The sequence below is a fragment of the Sander lucioperca genome, chromosome 17, assembly GCF_008315115.2.
Source record: "Sander lucioperca isolate FBNREF2018 chromosome 17, SLUC_FBN_1.2, whole genome shotgun sequence".
Taxonomy (NCBI): Eukaryota; Metazoa; Chordata; class Actinopteri; order Perciformes; family Percidae; genus Sander; species Sander lucioperca.
This window is the reverse complement of record NC_050189.1, coordinates 17,495,559-17,515,964: the sequence shown is the minus strand read 5'-3', so window position 1 is coordinate 17,515,964 and position 20,406 is coordinate 17,495,559. Positions and strand designations below refer to the sequence as shown.

Here is a 20,406-nt window from a genome sequence, read left to right as displayed (position 1 = left end):
TATGATCTTCAAATAAACAAGCTGTGTCTTCCTGTTGATGTCAGCGGTTTAGCTGGGAGGAAGTGAACAGGCGGCTGGGGGTGTACCTATGTCTCTGACAGCATGTCTCTGTCCAACCACAGAAATGTGGTCAAAAAGATGGTGAAAGAAACTGTGTAGCTGCACGCGATCACACTTCACATCAAGTAACCAATCAGGTTTGCACATAGAAGGAATTTGCATTGGTGTTTTAGTACGGTCAAAATAAGCATATGTGCAAAAGATTTGCGTTAATGTAACATGTAATATTCATGGTACAAGGTGAGGCCAGCTGGAGGTGTACAGGTCCTGGAGGGTCCTCAGAACCAACAACAGCTGCTCCACATCTGTCCATAACAGAAAACTTTGAATACAGAGACAAAGTCTGAAGTCTGTCACTTCAGGGAAATGACAACACGAATAGAAATGATCTTCATTAACAATATTTAGTCAACAATGTTCATCTCTGTGATTATAAACGAGCGACTGAGCTGCTAACTGCAAGAGGAGAAACCACGCAGCTGCTGCACCAACCTTCACAGAGGAAATGCTGGTTAGAACTGCTCAGACCAACTTTAGCTCCCTCCCCTGCCCCTCCCTTCACGTTGTTCAGACATTATCTCCACTTTCATCATGGTGTCTTTATATCGAGATCAGCCCCCCCAGGAAGAGCGCTCAACATGGTAGCCATTTTCTTCCAGTGGCCACTCGCGGTATTGCAATGTAAAATCCCCTATCCAAAAAAGGATTTCCCCCATAGACCAGCACTGTAAAAGAGACATCTGTAAAACTGCTGTGAGGACACCTCCAACTGGTAACAAGTTTGGTTATGACTCTATTTAGAAGTTTTTAATCCATGGGCTTTTTATATTTGAAAAACTTCTCTCAAGACGAGAAATGCGATTTAAAAACCTGTGACATTGTCACAACAATGTAAAGTCTCTGGGCCAGCGGGAGAAACACTACTGAACAGATTCAAGGGCCACAGATTATGGAGGAAACCAGGAAGCTTATAACTTCATTGAAATGAATAGGTCGCATTTTGTGATCCTGATTCCAGTTGAATTAATACATCCATAATGAAGACACACAGGGCCACACACGGAATCATTCAATGACCTTAAAATCAATCAATGAATCTATTTGTTGGAGCCATTATTTTGTTGTACTTTGTTTTGTTTTGTTTTGTTTATATACCACATTGGTGATGTTAATTAATCTGCAGTTTTTGTATGTGGTCACCGGGTGGAGCATTGGCATGAAAAGGCATGAAGGTACTCAGCCAAAGGTACATAGGTGTGGGGCAACCAGGTTTTCACCATGTGAGTTGTGTCAGGGTACGTGTTAGCATGTTAACGTAGGGGTTATCATGTTGGCATGTATTCTTATTGGAGTTTAATGGAAACAACTGAAAAGCTGAAGGATTCTCCCTCCGCCCCCTCTAGCGGCAGCAAATGTAATTTGCAGCCAGGGTCGTCTAGCAACTCTCCATTGGCTTGCGAGCAGGAAAAACTAAACTCTAGTCAGGCCAATCACATTGTGTATAGAGTCGGTGGGCGGGCTTAACATAATGACTGCACGGTTGCAACGGTTCCGCGTGAATTCCCTGCTACTTGAAAACAAAGAAGATGGCTTCTGCTGCTGCTGGAGAACAGCGGTCTTTGGAATCGGCTTTGGACGCGACTCTGGAAGACTTGGAGTTCAGCTTTTCTTTGAGAAAAGAACAAAGAACAGCACTGAAGTCATTCTTAAAAAAGGAAGATGTGTTCGGAGGTTTGCCGACCGGATACGGCAAAAGTTTAATCTATCAACTAGTGTTGCTCTGGTTGGTTGTAGCGCTATCCTATTGAGTGTAGAGAGAATTTGACAGACAACCGTTTATCCCGCCCCTCGGATTGAGCCCTGCCAATGGTGTGTTCCCAGACCCTGGCTTGTCAGGCTAAATAAATCACAGTTCACAGCACCGAAATGTATGGATTGTATAGACATTGATTATTGGCACCCAGGACATGCGTCGAAGCAAGTTCTCCCCATTTTCCCACCGCATTCAGAACATTGTCAATGTATCTCAATAGTTCTGATATTTAACCATTCATAGAATCTATTTCATTCCTTCCTGGATATGCAGAAATATAAATTTGGCATGTTTACAAAACAAAATGACTGCCCTCTCCTCAGCTAAAAGACAAACTACATAACCCTCCAACTTCAACCTTGTTTAGTATCAGAACTGTTGAAATGACTTAATAACTAATAAAATGCTTCAGTGTCTTCAGCAACACGGTGAACCTCAACGTACTCTCGGTGGTTCAGTCAGTGTCTTTAACAGCAGCTCCCTATCACTGCTGAGAGTGGGAATGAGAACGCATCATATCAGTTGAGTCAGACAGCCAGCAGGTGACAGCACAGCACCTTCTCTTTCTTTACACATGCTCAGTTCAGCTCAGAGCTCACTGTTGGCTCGGTCTTTCATTTATGTATTTATTAATTCAACTGTATGTGACAGCAACTTTGCTGTGTTTAGCCAACAAAATAAGGTGCATTAACATGTCAACAAACCTATGACATCACACCACAGTGTCCAAACCAACAGTTAATACATTTTAGCAACACTCTGCAGCAGAAAACAGAAGATAGACAAAACTCAGACAGTTATTAAGCCACATGGCAACAACACAGATATATATAAACAATGTAAACTCACAGCAGCTTCACACACACACACACACACACACACACATACACACACACACACACACACACACACACACACACACATGCACGGGCACACGGCCACACACACAACGCTACGCTTCGTAACAATTTGTTTCTGAACAGTACCATCCATCACAGAGAGCGTGTTGTTGAACTCACCTGTCTGAACGTTGATGGTCATCCATAAGCATGTTAGCATTTAGCATGTAGCCACAACCAGCATGCACCTGTTGGTGAAGTAACATGGCAGCAGGTGTGTTTGATTTGTGTCACCTAGCGTGCTGGGTGGGTGGGGCCTGAGCTAATTAACCCACCTGTTATCCTTGATAAAAGATGTCACTAAATTTAAGGCTAACAGGAGGGTTAAAGGAATACGCCACCGTTTGTTGAAATAGGGTTATTCACCGTCTCCTCTATATTTATATAGGTGGGTAAACGCATTTTTGTCTCAGTGCATGAATTGTCTTAGTCCGGCGGCGCCGCTGCTAGCTTAGCTTAGCGTAATGAATGGAATCCTTTGTTGCCGTTAGCATGTCGTGAGTAAAAGTGACCCAACAACAACAAAAACAAAACCTAATTACTTCTTGTGGCCTGCGTTTTCACGAGTAAAAATAGCTGCTGCCCTGACTGAGCTCTACATAACCCTGAAACGGTGACTTTGCGCCGGCCGCAGAGCCCCGCGGGCTGCCTGCCGCGGAGCCCCGCCAAGCCCCGCAGAGCTCAGTCAGGGCAGCGGCATTTGGTGGTCCAGTAACCCAGAAAGGGTGACTTTGCGCCGGTCGCTGGCGATATCTCTGTGCCCGAGTAGCAGTGCTTCAGCTGTAGCCTACTTCCACCCAATATAGTCCCAAGTCAGTATCTGCCTAGGAAATCGTCTAGTCTTAATCTACATTGCTATTTTTACTCGTTGTGAATACGCAGGCCACAAGAAGTAATTAGGTTTTGGTTTATATATATATATTAGAGATGCACCGATTACAATTTTCTAGGCCGATTCCGATTTCTTTTCTTTTTTTGCATTACGACGCTGGGGCATTCATTTCCATAACTCTATATATATAGTAAGAAGTGCTGAGGTTTAACAGTGCTTAAAAAGTAAAAGTGCCACACAATAAATAACCATAAATAATTTTAAATACATCATACAATAAAACCACACTGTTAGGTATCAAAGTACTTAATTGTTTTTCACTAATAGGTGAATAGAGGTGAAAGATTGACAGACTTCATTCCTTTATTTTATTTCAAGGTATAGGTGCCCAAATTATTTGAACCCTAACCCTAACCAGGGATTAAAATAATTTGGGCACGTATACCCTGAAATAAAATAAAGGAATAAAGTCTGTCAGTCTTTCGCCTCTTCTTAGTGAAAAATAATTAAGTACTTTGATACTATGTGTGTTCACAATCAAGCAGCATCCTTATATTAATGATTATATTTTTCAACATCAACCAGTTAACATGCTTAAAATGTGCATCTAGATGTGTACATGGGTGAACTTAATAACCCATTTTTTGACCCCTTGGTCTAACAGTGTCCCCAGAGAGGGCTGTGGCTTCACTTAGTGCAGCCTGCACAGAGTTCTGATAGAGTACCAAGCCCTGACACATGATTTCCTGTAACAGACCGTACTGCCCGGTAAAGTTCCAACCAATCACACAGGCACATCTTTAGACTGTACGGTACACAACAACTACAGTGCAGCATCGTGTAGAAACAGATCAAGTGAGGACGAGAACAGGGAAGGAGAGAAATATGACTGCAGATCTCTGCACTCTCTCAGCTCTCATGGCTCCATTAATGCTCCTTGGTAAATATCATGTAGACTTTATTTCTGACCTGTCTTATAGAATGATGTCATCTTGTTAACAGAAAATGTACATTTATTTACAGTATATTTTAGTCTTTTGATAATGAGACTGGATTTATGAAAGTGTGAATAATGTTTAACTAACACTAACATGTTGTACATGGAATGGAATGTTTTTGTAGGGGAAAAAAGGCCCAAAAACTTTTAAATGTATTTTCTTAAACAATATTGTTTTTAAGGCGTCTGGGGAGAGACGAAGGGAGGGACCATAGAGATAAACTGTATGATGAGACAGAGAGAGAGAGGGAAAGACGGGGATGGTTTTTTGTTTCATGTTTGTTTCATTTTGTATATAGGCTATGTGATTTTTCTGTTTCCATCTTAAATTTTAAAGAGTTGAAGAACAAGATCCTAACTGGGACAGCAGGAATCAGGGGCTGCAGGGTGGTCAGGGTACTAAAGTATAATCCGTCTTTCGTTTTAAATCAAAAATGAAAAAACGGGTCGATGTTTCGTTTTTCGTTTCAAACCAAAAACGGAAAAACAAAACTATGAGCTCCGTTTTCTCGTTTTTCCAATGTCCATACAAATTAAAAATTAACTGGAAAACTGCTCGTTTTTCAACTGTTGTTTTTTTTTGTTATTCATGTTTCTGTTTTAACCCAAGAGCGAGAATACGGGCTCATTTTTATAATGTGCATAATCATTGAAAATCTGATGGAACACAGGTCTCGTTTATAATGTTATTTTGGTCTTACGTGTTAAGTCAAAAGTTGACTAAAACCAATGCGCTCTGGACAGGAAATAACATTAACGTGTCAAAATAAAAGTATGAGAGCTGTAATAACTGCCAGAAAAACAATGTACTTTAGCTTTTGCCTGTTGTCAGATTAAGCTACAGTTAATTATTTAGGGTTATATAAAGTATTTAATTGAGCAACATGCATTAATAGCCACAACGGGAGTAAGAATGGATATTGTTTTAAAATAGAAATGGATTATAATAAGTTTTAAATCACATTTTAAATAAAATCTCCATTCCCCTAGCATTATGCGTGGTGTTATTTACTACTTTTACTCTAATCTTACACCAGCCAGTAAAAAAAGGCAAAACAAATATAAGGGCTTCTTTTTAATTGCTCTGCAGAATATTGTATGTGACATGGTTGACCACATTAGCTGCCAATGAACATGTCAATGTGATGAAGAACATAAATTAATAAGTTAAAGTGTACTGGAGACTCTCTCATTCTGGTCTGGTCTCCTCAGGCCCTGCAGACTGGACCAGAGTTCATGGTGAATATTGGATAATAAAATATAATACATGATAGGTATTGTGTGGTTGAATTACAATAAGGAATGGTCAATGGTAAGCACTGTGGCCTCACAGCAATAAGCTACTGGGTTGGAACCCTGGTAAGAAATATAAATATGTACTGCCCTTGTATTGTTGGAGCAGCAGCAGATGGCATAGAATCATGCAAACGTTGCTCTCTCTCTCTCTCTCTCTCTCTCTCTCTCTCTCTCTCTCTCAGAACATACACTTTCACAAAGGCTGGTGCATGTTTATCATATATTGTATGGTGCTGTGGACTCAAGTGGTAAATCTGACTCAGCAAAGTGGCCTACTGTAATATTCTAGCAGTAAACCACAAGTGTGGTCCAGTCTAAAGGCCTTGAGGAGACCAGGATGAGAGAAGCAACATGGCAGCTTCCTCACTAATATGATGAGAGGTTTGCAATGTGGCCCAGTTGTATCTGCAGGAGTTCTTCATCACACTCAAAACTAATGGCAGTTAAGTTGGTCAACCATGTCACATGAATATTCTGCAGAGTTGCAATAAAAATAAGCATTTTCATTTAAGTGGTCAAGTGGTTTAGCCCTTGTGTTGTCTTATAAATTGGGTCATTATAAATGTTATTGGCATAACAAAATTGACCATTTCATAAAGCATGAAGTAATTTATCACTCAATTCTGGGTTACCCCTTTTATCCAACTTCATTCCACTCATTAGTTTTACACTTATATTTTGCATTCATGGTCAACAGACCTCATTTACATGAATTATACCTAATTTCTAAGTAAAATGAGGAAATATATACGATTAGTTGTTTTGGATTATAACAGACTGGTATATTCAATTCAATTTTATTTATAGTATTAAATCATAACAAGAGTTATCTCAGGACACTTTACAGATAGAGTAGGTCTAGACCACACTCTATAATTTACAAAGACCCAACAATTCCAGTGATTGCCCCTAAGAGCATGCATAAATGCGTAAATGCGACAGTGGTGAGGAAAAACTCCCTTTTAGGAAGAAACCTCGTACAGACCTAGACTCTCGGTAGGTGTGTGTGTGTGTGTGTGTGTGTGTGTGTGTGTGTGTGTGTGTGTGTGTGTATTGTGTGTGTGTGTGTGTGTGTGTGTGTGTGTGTGTCGGTATACAGAGAGACAAACTGAAACCTACACTATACATTTACTACTACGTACCAAGTAAAGTGCTGATTCATTCTCTGCTCCGATAGCCGACAGCTGTTTGTTTTCCAGCGTTGGAACAAATATTCAGATCCTTAACTTAAGTAGGTAACAATAGCACACTGTTAAACGATCAAAACAATTCTGATTTTTAATTCACGACAGATAACCAGTGAAGGAGAGAACAGTGACGGAGCAAAAGACGACAGCAGATTGACAATCACCTCTCATGGCTGCATTTCTGTTCCTGTTGTTCCATCTGTCTGTAGCAGCATCTGGTAAATATCATCTTTTATTGTGAGAAGATTAATGTAAATAAACTATAGGCCCAACTGGCTGCTTCCAAAAGTCTGGCTGGGCTCGCTCTCTCGCTTGCATACAGAAGCCTTTTTTAGTGTCCTGGCTGTGGAGTCCTTCTGAAATGGAATTACTTTTTTATTTATTATCGTTTTTCAGATTTGATCGTGGTAGTGCACACTGGAGAGGATGCCATTCTGCCATGCAAGGCCGCTGACGTCCCCATCAGAGCTGTAGAGTGGAGCAGACCTGACCTGGAGCCACCAGAGTACGTCCTGTTCTACAGAGATGGACACATGGACACAACCCACCAGCATCCATCCTATAAGGGCAGAGTGCAGCTGGTGGACAGAGATCTGAAGGATGGAGACATGTCTTTAATTCTGAAGAATGTGAGGATACAGGACAGAGGAATATACGAGTGTAGAGTAGCATCAGTTGGTTTCACACGTACAAAGAGAGCAATCATTAATTCGGAGCCAATCAGAACCATCCATCTGCAGGTTACAGGTGAGTGAGTCTCTCTTAGTGTGTCTTTCTCTGTGTAGCTGAAGGGTGAAGACTGCTCCACTATCCACTCATTTTCTGACTCATATGTTTTTTTCATCTCCAGGTTCAAACAGTGGACACTACAAGGATGGAAACTCCACTCCTGTAGGCCTATACATTGGATTGGGAGTATTTTTTGCACTGCTTTTTTTAACGGGACAGTTAATGGTGGACAGATGGCTATTTCAGTTAGATTAGATTAGATTAGATTAGATTAGATTAGATCAGATTCAACTTTAATGTCATTGTGCAGAGTACAAGTACAAAGACAATGAAATGCAGTTTGCGTCCAACCAGAAGTGCAAAAAGAGCAGAAAAGTGCAATGTGATATACTTATCATGACCCAAATAAAGCCTATCATGAATTCATGTCTACATTTAGAACTTTGTATGACAAAAATTGCCATTTACAACCAGTAAAGACAAATAAATATGAAGACAAACCCTGGATTACTAGGGGACTAGAAAATGCTTGTAAAAAAAAGTTTGGTGGAACCAAACAGTATGGGTAGACACTGTCTAGTTGACAATAGATCACAGATTAAACTGACCTCTGAGAGACAAAAGAACACATGGGGCCACATGGGGCCACAGACAAAGAGATCAGGGCCTACATGTAATCCTGACAGCCTTTGCACCAAACTCCTACAGGGAAAAGGTTCAACAAATGGCCGGAGCTCTGACTTCCCATTGGCTGGCGAAACCTAAACGCAGCATGGGGTCCAAGCCTATAAACTCTCCGACATGACTTTTTTCTTTTCCTTCCATTGCAACCCCAGTTGCTGCAGGGAGCGGGCAAGCGCTTGTGCGAAATAGTTCCATTTCCCGGAAAAGTGGACTATTTCTCGGTGTTCTGGAAGCACCATTGGATCCTGTGAAACACGCATCGGTGTTTCAAATCTGCAGAAGAGGAAAACTACTTTTTTTCTCTCATCGAGTCGACCAAGCTTGTTTCCACTGCCCTTGGAATCAACAAGCATTTCCGCGCACCACTGACGAGTGGGCCGGAGTTCGTTCCATTACCGTGGAGAAACACAAACTAACGGACTGCACACTAAGTTAGGCTTTATTGTTCTGGGCAGAGATATAGGACAGTGTGTTTTATTAATGAGTGAAGGCTAATGTTGCCATTGTTTTGCCATTAGTCTGTGATCGGGACCGCCGTGTCCCAGTTGCTGTGAATGTATCATTTGATCACGATATATTGTTGAGATGTTGCGTTGAATAATGTAACTTAGTTAAACTGTAAATGCTACCATTGCTATCTCCCGCCGTGGAGAAGTTAGATTATTGTCAGAACCTCCAAGATCAAGACTCCAAGTGCTCTTTATTTCCCTCTCTAAGTGTGCTTTCTTTCTTTCTTACATGCTAACCTACACACACACACACACACACACACACACACACACACACATTTATACACGCGCACCATTTCGAACCGCTGCCCTCGCCAGCCGACATAGTCACGTGAGAGCGTAACACAGCTTCACAACTACGCTCCGTGGTGTGCTCTTTGTCTGTCACACGTGCCTGAACAAGCTAGACAGCTAGCCCACAGCCACTGGGGGTTAAGTAGCCTGTTTTGAGGTGTCTCTCTTGTCTGCACACGTTAGCTCGAACAGCTAACCGGCTAACTCATAGCCGCCTGATGCTGCAACCAGCTCAATGATCCGCCATCTTGGATCTCTTGATATCGCTTGGCTTAGCTAACCCCGCGGTCTCGTCACATCCCCCTTCTCCTCACACACACACACACACACACACACACACACACACACACACACACACAAACAAATAAACAAACAAACAAACACACACACAGACCAAGGTTATAATCGTTAACGAAATCAAACGAAATAACGAAAACTAGGTGGGAAAAAACATTGTCGTTAACTGAAATAACTAAACTAAAATAAAATAAAATTATCAAGTAAATGTCCTTAGTTTTCGTCTTTGTCAATGTCTTTCACAGAGCATATAATGTTATATCTTTCAGAGTTGACATTTCCGACCACAGACCTGTTTTATACAGTCTATGCCGTAGACGTATAGTTTCCGACTGGGAACCAAGAAATTCCGACATGCCACGTCAAATTGAACACATGTCCGTGCCCCTCGCCTATGCCCTCGCCTGTCATCATGGCGGTACCGAAAGTCGGAAGAAAGTGGCAGAGTCCTATTTGATTATGACTGTGTCAGATAAAAGCAAGTGCCTCACAGTGGAAGGTGGTAAAAAAGTGGACAATTTGTTAAAGGGAAAAATCCCACGAATTTGAAAGTACATTTGACAAGCGCGCACAAGGAGGCTAACCTAGCTTACCTTAACAAGCAGTGACAGGGCAAGGAGAACGCAAAGCCCCCTTTCCCCGAAACAGAAGCTATCCCCGGTACAGGGCAAGGATGTATGGATACAGGGCCAGGCAGCATGACAGAGACAACAGCAGGACAGAGAACACTACAGGAGGGCTTTCACCGGCGACCTGATAGCTAAACACTAAAAGTGTTATCTTGGCCTGACAAATAATCCATATTACAGAAAGACTAAAACTAATAAAAACTAAACTACAACTAAGCATTTTCAAAAAATAAACTAAACTAGCAAACCCGCTTTAAAAACTAAATAAAACTAAACTGAATTTGAAAACAAAAAGTCAAAACGAAATAAAAATAAAAACTAATGAAAAATGCTAAACTATAATAACCTTGACACAGACACATGCTCACCACCTGTTTGCTGTTTTTTCTTTCGTTGTAGTTTGTAATAGGTATATAGGTTTATTGATTGAAGAAATATTGATTGACAATTAATAATATTTAATAAGGGACCGTTCGGTATTTATGGAATGGACCACCGGAGGAAAATAGGGGAGGGTCATGTCTTTTTATTTTCTGCTGAGGGGAGGGTCATCCAACATTTTTTAGTCTGGGCGGGGGGGTCACCCAACTTTTTTATTCATGAAAAGAGCAACATTTCAAAGTGGCTTGTTTGGTGCATATTTATCCATGTAGCTCTCAGTCTCGGCCCCCTAGCAGATGGTTCTGACCGCATACGTGGAGTTTGCTGGGGGGCAAGGAGGAGCGCTGCTCCCCTGGTGGCTGAAACGGGTAATTGCATTGTTTAAAAAATTAGTGGAATAATTAGATGTGGCATGACCAGATATTTTATAAATATCTTAAATAACACAAAACAACTAAATGGTGATAGGTAATACATCAGATTTCATATACTGCTTTAATAAAAAAACATTACCTGGCTGATGATGGGAGCAGCAGGACGCAAAAAAACGAAAGTTACTGTTGCACTAGTCTGGACATCTTGCCGTGCCAACCTTGCAATAAAGGTTTTCTAAATGCCATGTATATACATGTGATGTCAGCTTACTAATTGATTGCGGGTTTTGTGTAGATTTGGACTTTTATACGTTTATTCCACTTTGTTTAAACGGTGAAGTGGAGAGGCCTCGTATGTGACGCTCATATCGACCTTGCTGGATACACCGTATCATTTACCTTTTTGTGGATCTACTAATCACTGTGGATTACTTTTTTTTCATGTCACTGGATTACAGCAAAATGCGGATCTTTTTTCTCAACGTGTCTTAACGTTTTATGGTGTGACTGCGCTTGGTTTCTGCGTTTGGATAGACATCTCAAAAGACTGTAGGTCCAACACTGATTGTTCACTGTTACATTTTAGTTGAATTTAAGCGTCTGTCTATTGAGTTCTAAAACAGCCGTGCTGCGATTGGATTTCATAAGGGCGAATTGTTAAATTGTTACAATGTAACTTAAAAACTTTAAAAATAAAAATGCTAAAATAAACAATGACGATATTGACAAGTCCATAGCAACCAGTGTTGAATTGGTTATATCCCAGCGTCCTTTGCTGAATGGTCTCAATGTTTTCTTGTTTTATTTCATGTGAATACTAGTTTACTAGAGGAGTAACTTAGTATTTGAAGTAATGCAGTAATGCATGAAGTGTGCATTTAGTTTCCATGCTTATTGTGTTTCCATAACAATGTTAGTGAGTAAATCTACTGAAATGGCCACCACACCGTAACAGAGGAGTGGGATGTGTAAGATGAGAATGTAGAGGTTAACTCCTGTACATCATGGCTGTAAAAATCAAATGGTATCTGTACTTCTTTGTTAAGTGCAAACTTGCACGCAAGAGGGGGGTCATACCTCTTTGTCAGATCAGTTTGGAGGTTTACAGGAAAATTATTACTGATGAGGAAAGGATGACATGTTTTTAGGTTAGAGACCACAAAACTCCTCCAGAGGCCCCTTAATTAAATAACGAACAGTCCCTTATTATACTTTAAATAGCAGTTGTTTGTGATTATTTGTGTATTTCTTGTAATAACTGCTGTTGAACAGGTCAGTGCTCGAATTTCACACTTCCTTTTGTTCCTTTCAGAGATACCAGATAAATTAATCAAATTAATTAAGGTCTGTATTTTAAAGGGAACACCACCTATGAGACTGTTTCAAAGTTCAATCTTGGTCCCTGGTTCCAGGGTGGTGCCCCGTTTTGATTGTTTGTCAATTTGGTAAAGTTATTAATACACATATTCATAACTTTATTAATATTGATAAAACATCTTTGATAAATTGCCAATAATTGAATCTGTACCCCAAACAATTCCCAACAAGTTTCTACAATTTAGAACAAAGGAAGCAGAAAATAAATATAAGAAATATAAAAATAAATTGACTAGCATAATGAGAATAAATAAATGATTTCAATAAGCAATTAGTACAGTACAGAAATGACACGTGGGGCACATGGAAGGTGCTAAACAACATAATCAAAAAAGGTACCGGGAAATCAGATTATCCAGACCACTTTAATAAAAACAATCAATCAATAATAGACACAAAGGAGACTGCTAATGAATTCAATGACCATTTTGTGAATGTTGGCTATAATTTAGCAAAAGAAATTGTTGATCCAGTTATAACAGAGGATATAAATGAAAATATTATTAAAATGAATTCAAATACCATTTTGTTTAGGGGAATTGAGGAAATAGAGTTAACTGATGTGGTAAATAAGTTCAAGAATAAGAAATCCACTGATAGTAATTGTATTGACATGGCTTTACGCTTTAAGAATATCGTGATTTTTCATGGTACACGGTACAAAATCCTGCTATATACTCCATTGCAGTAGCTCCAGCTGATACTAGTGAAACAACAGCATAGGCTGCGGAGCGAAGTGCATATTCCAGGAAACAATCTGGCTTTGTCGGGAGGGGGGCCTAACGAGACAGGCGCTCCTACAGAGCGTCTCATACATGTGAATACAGGTGCAGCAGCCATGGGCAGTATGAGAAAAAATGTTTTTTTTTTATCATTAAAGCATGTAAACATGTTCTAGTACAAATGCAAAATACAAGTATTAACCTGAAAATGCTATATAATAGTTACCCTTTAAACTCTGATTAGTGTTGTAATTATTAAAAAAGTATCTGATGCAGCCATATTTAAAGGGAACCTGCAGGACGAGTCCTTCAGTAAATGAAACGTGAATTTATAATCTACAAAGTAGATTTACATAATGTTTGCAAAAGGAAATGTGGTTACGAAATAATGTGAATTATACAAAGGTAATGAATGTACTATTAAAAAAAAAGTAACCTATCTGATGTCAAATAATAACGAATAGAAACACGATGGAATGTGATAACCCTTTGATAACTTACAGAAACCATAATATGCAAAAACTCTTTTTGTTTTATTCTTCAGTGTATATTGTGAGAAAAATAAATACAGATGCAAAACTACCACTGCCGATCGCGGAGCTCCGTGGCCGGCTCACACTGCTCTTTTCACCGGTCTACAAGAAGCAGCGGGCAGTGTTAACGCCACATCTAAAATTTCTCACTGAGTTTTAAAAACTTTCTATGTGAGAAAACATGTTAAGCAAACCATCAACTTCTAACACATTCTAAAAGCAATAAGCAATATAAACTTGGAACTAACAAACTGCTCTAATTACGCTGAGTTAACACGGCACAATTAAAAAATGTTTACTTTGAGATGAACAATTAGGTTTCTAAGGTCAAACAGCTTGTTATGTAATTGTGTATATATACAGTATATTAACTTTATTTATTGGGAGGGTTAATTGACTGCAAACTCTCATTTCCAATGACTGATTACAAGCCATACAAAATTACAACACATACAAAACCACGAACATAGATATTAATATACACTATACAGTTGCAATACACAGTACACACATAAAACTGCACATGTACATTCATTATACATGGCTTCATAAATGAAGACATTTAAAGTGATTAAATGGAATTAGGCTGTTGAATTTCATTAGAGACTGCAGGTTATTCCATTTATATGGGGCATGATATTCAAATGCAGTTTTGTCTAATTCTGTCTTAACAAAGGGAATATTTAAGACCAAGGAGTCACTAGTGAGAGTGCCATAGTGATACGATTTAAAATTCAGAAAGCTTGTTCAATATACAGGCAACTTTTTAAGCAAGGCTTTCTAGATAAATAGAGCCAAGGAAGTCCAGCCTACATTTTGATAAAGGAGACAGTGGTGGGTATTAAATCCATCACCAGATATAAATCTTAGAGCAGAGTGATGAACTGCATCAAGTGGCTTCAATGTAGAGGAAGCTGCATGCATATAAATGTTATCGCAGTAATCCAAAAAACGTAGCTTGAACAATCTGTTCCCTACAACTTTGGGTGAAGCATGACTTATTTCTATAAAATAATAGCAATTGTGGTTTTAGTTTCTTTACAAGTTCTGTTATGTGCGGTTTAAAAGACTTTAAAGAAGTTTATCATCCCTCCGAATACCCAGGTACTTGTCGCTGAAAACCTTTTCAATTTGTGTCCCATCAAAAGTGGTGATGGCCCTTTCAGTTATTACAGTAGACATACAAGTTTAGAGAAAAGACTTGGATCCAATTTGTCAGCCCCAGTGGACTTCCTTGGATCATTGTCACAGAGAGCATTGAGCACTTCAAGTCTTGAGAAGGGTGTAAAGGAGAAACTGCATCCCAGGATCCCCTGGCATACTAGATGAGTTGTCACTTAATGGAATAATTAAGGGTGAATTCTGGAATTAGTGGCCAGCAGTAAAAAGGTGTTTATTAAAGATATTGCATAAGTCCTTCTCATTAGAGACAGTGACAGAATCCTAAGTACTCTGATTGGGTAAGGATGAGGAAGGGCTATGAGAGTGAGCCCTGAGGACTTAAGGACTAAAGACTCACAGACTTAATTTATCTCAGGTGCTATGTGAGTGAGTGTGTGAGGCCACATGGGCTCAGATAGGTATAAAGGGATTGGGACAGCACTTCACGAGATCACATGTTACCTTGGCGACATTTAATAACAAAAATGTTGTTGACACTTGCCGGTTTGGGAATTTTCATTTTGAGTTTGTTGCTTTCCACACGGCCAAGGCACAGGAGACGGCTGCCTGATTCCAAATGTTTTCAAACTCTTGTTTTACAAGCTGGACAACAGGTTGGTCTGTGTTCCGTGGTCGTGTGTCATGCTGTTGTTTACCTTTGTAATGTCCGGATTTCCCAATGGTCCCCTATGGTAAACGTCACAACGCTTTGAACTGTGGGTAATTCCCTTTGGTGAAGTCTGCATCGATGCAGACTCACAGAAAAGGCTCGTTAGGTGTGTACTCAAACCCTCACGCCCTTTGAAATTCGACACTGGGACAACCCTAAGCCCTTACGAATTTCGCGAGAACACGCACCAAAGTCCATGAGTCTGTGAGTCCGGACTTTGGGATTGGGCCCTTTATTCTCCAAAATTTTGCTGGGTTAGCAGATATAGCAGATATAGATAAAGAAGAAACACAGTAAAATGATTTTGCATTACAAATTGCAACAAAGCACTTATTTCAAAGGAATGAAATAGTTGCTACGTAGTTCTTCTGGGCCATTAAAGCTGAGCTTTGACAATCCTTTTTAAATGGCTTCTATAATACAAGTTCAGCCTTTTGTTAAACTGTATAGATTTTTGTGTGACTTGTCTAAATAAACCTCAATTCTAATGGGTCATACATTTTGACTGCTACTATTAACGTCAAAAGTTTCTTCGTTTTGTGTTATTCTGCAAATGCAGAGGTGCAATACATGTAGTATATATTTGAAGCTAACATGATGCATTTAGTGGAAAATAGATTGTAGACGTACAGAAGCACAGCTAGCTTTTAGCATGAGACTGAAAGGGTTACAATACAACATGTAGCCTTGTCTCTGTGGTGACCAGATACATTCTACAGTTGTTTTAAAGCGTGCTGCAAAGCATTGTGGGAGTGTTTTGATTTGGATCACTGAGCATGCTCAGTGTGGAGCTGTTGGAGACAAATCATCAACACCAGACTGGTAGAGAGAGAGTGATTAATTGTTGAGTGTTTGTAAGGTCAATGATTCAGTGTTTCCTCTGAGGGCAGTGGAGATGCAGTACAGACAGAACACCACCAGGTGGCAGACCATTAAAAGGATAAAAGCCCATAATGTCTGGAGTGGATCAGGACAAAGTAATTGTCAGTGGAAGTCCCAGGACTTGTCGGTGAGGCCAGCTGCAGTGAGGATTTATCTGTATTTGTAGCGAGAGATTTTGGTCCCGATGGGCCGCAGCCTCCTGCAAGAGGGGAGGGGTTTGTGTTCATGGTGGGAGGCAACAATCTTTCTGGCTTCTGGTTGTGACCCGGCTGTGCCAGCAGTGGCTCTTCATAAAAAAGAAGTGTAATTTCTCTGGATCTTTCTCTGGAATATAAAATGCAAAGAGATTACATTACTGCAGGTACTGCTGTTTTCACTACCAGTAGTACTGCAACATGTGTAATATAAAGAATATATATTCACACTTTTGATGTAGTAGTTGTTATGGACTTTATGGCTGCAGGTTTGTAGGCCTGCTCTGAACAATGAAAGAGCAAATTTAGATGGGGGACATTTTCTGACACAGGAAACTGGACAACCACAAAGCTGCTTGCTACGATTACTACAAGGTGTGGGCATTTTCACCACAAGGTACACAACAGACAAACACATCACTGCCAGCTAGAGCAAAGGTTGAAGTGAGAAACCTCACCAGCGTCAGATCACAGTTCACTGGAATCAAAAGGCGGAAGTTGCTGCTGTGGTTTTACGCACAGAGTGGAAAAAAGTAGACAATTATAAGACATATTAAATGTCAGTTTGTGACGCAGAAAAAGAAAGTATCTTTGGTCTGCTGAGTCCGTCTCCTCTTTTATGTCGAAATGTAAACCTTACTTTGAGACAGGATGAACATTCCTATTCTTTGTTTAATTTTTAAAGTCAGCTCTGTACTTTGCTATGGTTTTTAGACACAAAGCAACCAGCCAACAGTTTGCAGGGCTGTGGTAAAGATGCATGGCCAAAGGAAAAGAAGGAGAAACAACTAGTTTTAAACTTAATGAAAGACTTGGACATCAACAGGTTTTTGGAAATGATCAGGTCTTTTCAAGAAGGTGGTTGAAGGGATGAAAAGAGGGAGGCTGTGTTCATATGCTCTTACAAGTCTGCCACCGGTGGAAAACTTTTGCACAGCTGCATGAAAACAGTAATAATCACTTTCATTAGCCATGGAAACATTTTAGTCAAAATATTGTCTTTTTCAGAATAAGGGCAAAACCCACAATATGTTGTGCAGGTAAACATAGTCAATGTTGCAATGGCTGACATGTTCCTTCATCACCACCACCTTTTAATCTTGTTGTATATGTGTATAATGACAATAAAAGGCATTCTATTCTATCAACAAACATTGTACTTTATTCTGATTCCCACACAAACACACCATTCTGTGGACACAACAACTCACTAGAGCTTTAATCAGGATTGATCTCCCACTGAAAATAGTCCCTAGCAAAGTCACTATTTCCTCCTGTTTGTTTGATAGAAACTACAGTGAGCAGCTCAACTCTTCTGTGTTCTCTTCTAGCCGAGGTTTCTAGTTGATGGAGACAAAAAAGAGCAGTTGCCTGTACCTGTCGTCCTGTTTGATTTGATGTCATTGATCACTATTTGTCAATTATTTACGTCTTCTGTTGTTGTCACTGCCGAGTAGACTGCAGCTGGATCACTTTCTGGGAAATAGAATGAATACACATGACATTAGTGCCGGTACTACAACTGATAATCCTAACCCTAAAATCACAAACATAAGTACTTAAACTCAAACCACAATCTTTTACTAAACCTAACCAATTACCGTGACATACGTTTTGCATGAATTCACCGCAGGACTCCTAGAGCATTAAAAATGTATGCCGTTAGTAAGTAAATAAGTAAGTAAGTAAAGTAGTAAAACTTATTTATAGAGCGCTTATCCCAGATAATAATCATAAAGTGCTTTTGTGCCCCGGAGCCCTTATGTTTTTTCGCCCCGCAGTTTTCCCTGGATTAGGGTGGCACCTAAATCATGGGTGCAGCTGTCGCTGTGGTCCTGCTAGGCGCCCTGCTATGCCCTGCAGTGCCCTGCTACGCCATGCAGTGCCTTGCTACACCCTGCTATGCCATGCAGTGCCCTGCTTAGCCCTGCTATGCCATGCAGTGCCTTGCAACACCCTGCTATGCCCTACAGTGCCCTGCTAAGACCTGCTACATCATGCTATGCCCTGCTACACCCTGCTATGCCCTGCAGCGCCCTGCTATGCCCTGCAGCGCCCTGCTATGCCATGAACTACTACAACTACTATTTCTAGTCACTTATCCATTATCTTTATTGTGACTATTATTGCCACTGTTCATCACACCCCCAACCAGCACATCAGACAACCGCCCACCAAGAGCCTGGGTCTGTCCAAGGTTTCTGCCTAAAAGGGAGTTTTTCCTCGCCACTGTCGCACTAAATGCTTGCCCTTGTGGGAATTACTGGAATTGTTGGGTCTTTGTAAATTATAGAGTGTGGTCTAGACCTACTCTATCTTTAAAGTTTCTCGAGATAACTCTCGTTATGCTGTGATACTATAAATTAAATTGAATTGAATAGATAATAGAACTATGACTAATAATAATAAAGTAGTAGTGGTAGGCGTCGAGCAGGACCACAGCAGCAGCTGCAACCACAATCCAGGTGCCACCACAATCCAAGAAAATCTGCAAGGCAAGAAAGCCCAACATTGGAGGTTCAATCCCTGGATCCTGCAGTCTAAAAACTGCACTAACAACTGGACTAGACTAAAACATTGACTTACTTTAATGAACACTTCTTCTAAAATATACCCTAATATTTAAAAAAAATACTGTTTTCCCAAAACATCCTCTCAAAGTCTAAAACGCAGTCCTCACAGCAATATAAAAACAAGAACCCACACACACACACTCACTGAGAGTAAGTGAAAATCAATAAAACATATTTACCTCTGCTCTTTCTGATTGGCTGTTGCAGGTTACGTGATATTTTCACATCAGTGTATGTGACCTCGTCTGTGTTGTCATCATCTCGAGCTTCAGTGGTTGAAATGAACCAAAGTTAACATAAATTTCAATCAATTTAATCATGAAAGAGACGTGGTTAAAGATGGATAGGTAAGCAGGATTTTGTGATAGGATCAAAAGCTCCAGAGCATGCTAAAGACACTCTGGGATGGGCATGTTTTGTCAACAACAGAAAAGTAATTCCTGAGAATCCAAATATTCATATTTGACTTAAAGAAGCAGTTTGTAATTACAGTTGAAAATGTATTTGAACGCTTCGCTCCAATTCTGAATTATTAATAGAAAATATCAACAGTGAAATGTGATTTTTAAATGTGAACTGCAGTATAAGTAGTCTTTTTTGGTAGAAATCTAACCTTCAGGTTTTCTTCGGATGCATCGTCTCACCAGGAGAACCAGGAGAACCAGTAGAACCAGCACAATCGGAACACCGACTGAAACGGACCACAACACCGAGGCAGGATATGAGGAATAATGACTAAAGGGGGATGTAGGAGGGCTTGTAGTCTTGGGTTTCCCTAAAATGAACAAAATATATAATTAAAAGCATAGAATTAAAAATAAGTACATAACACGTTCAGTTCACTGCTGCTATTTTTCAAAATGCAAAGAAATATTTATATATATATATATATATATATATATATATATAGTATGTGGATGTATAGTCCAGGATGAAGGTTAGTGCAAGATGTAGATGTGCCGATGTCTGAAGCATATGAAGTCATGAGCTTGGTGCTCTTTATTAGTGTATGTTTATTATTTGTGTTCCAGGTATATACAGTATTTCCTAAAATTAGGCTTAATAATGTGATAATGTGTATAGTTAAACACAAATCTGCATGTGACAGAAAGAGGCACACAAGTGAATTCATATGGTTTAAGTAGATGTGATAAGATCAAATTTCACATGTGTGTTAGTTCAATGATGACCTTTAACCTCCTCACCTGTGACAGAGACCCAGCTGGATGGAGACTCTCCAACACTGCTGATGAGACACTTGTAGAGGCCTTCATCAGACCTGGAAACATGGTGGATGGTCATGTGACCTGCAG

At 39.9% G+C, this 20,406-nt stretch overlaps 2 protein-coding genes across 2 annotated transcripts in view; one reads left to right on the top strand and one right to left on the bottom strand.

Annotated features, from left to right (window-relative positions):
- LOC116059868 (low affinity immunoglobulin gamma Fc region receptor II-b-like) overlaps positions 1 to 20,406 on the bottom strand; it is a 347,874-nt gene that overhangs the window by 221,125 nt on the left and 106,343 nt on the right. The gene's annotated exons all lie outside the window — the stretch shown is intronic.
- LOC116059879 (butyrophilin subfamily 1 member A1-like) lies at positions 7,003 to 8,114 on the top strand. The gene is made up of 3 exons (XM_031313146.1): positions 7,003 to 7,302; positions 7,481 to 7,831; positions 7,935 to 8,114. The coding sequence occupies exons 1-3, from the start codon at positions 7,254 to 7,256 to the stop codon at positions 8,066 to 8,068; spliced, it is 534 nt and encodes a 177-aa protein (XP_031169006.1). The 5' UTR covers positions 7,003 to 7,253; the 3' UTR covers positions 8,069 to 8,114.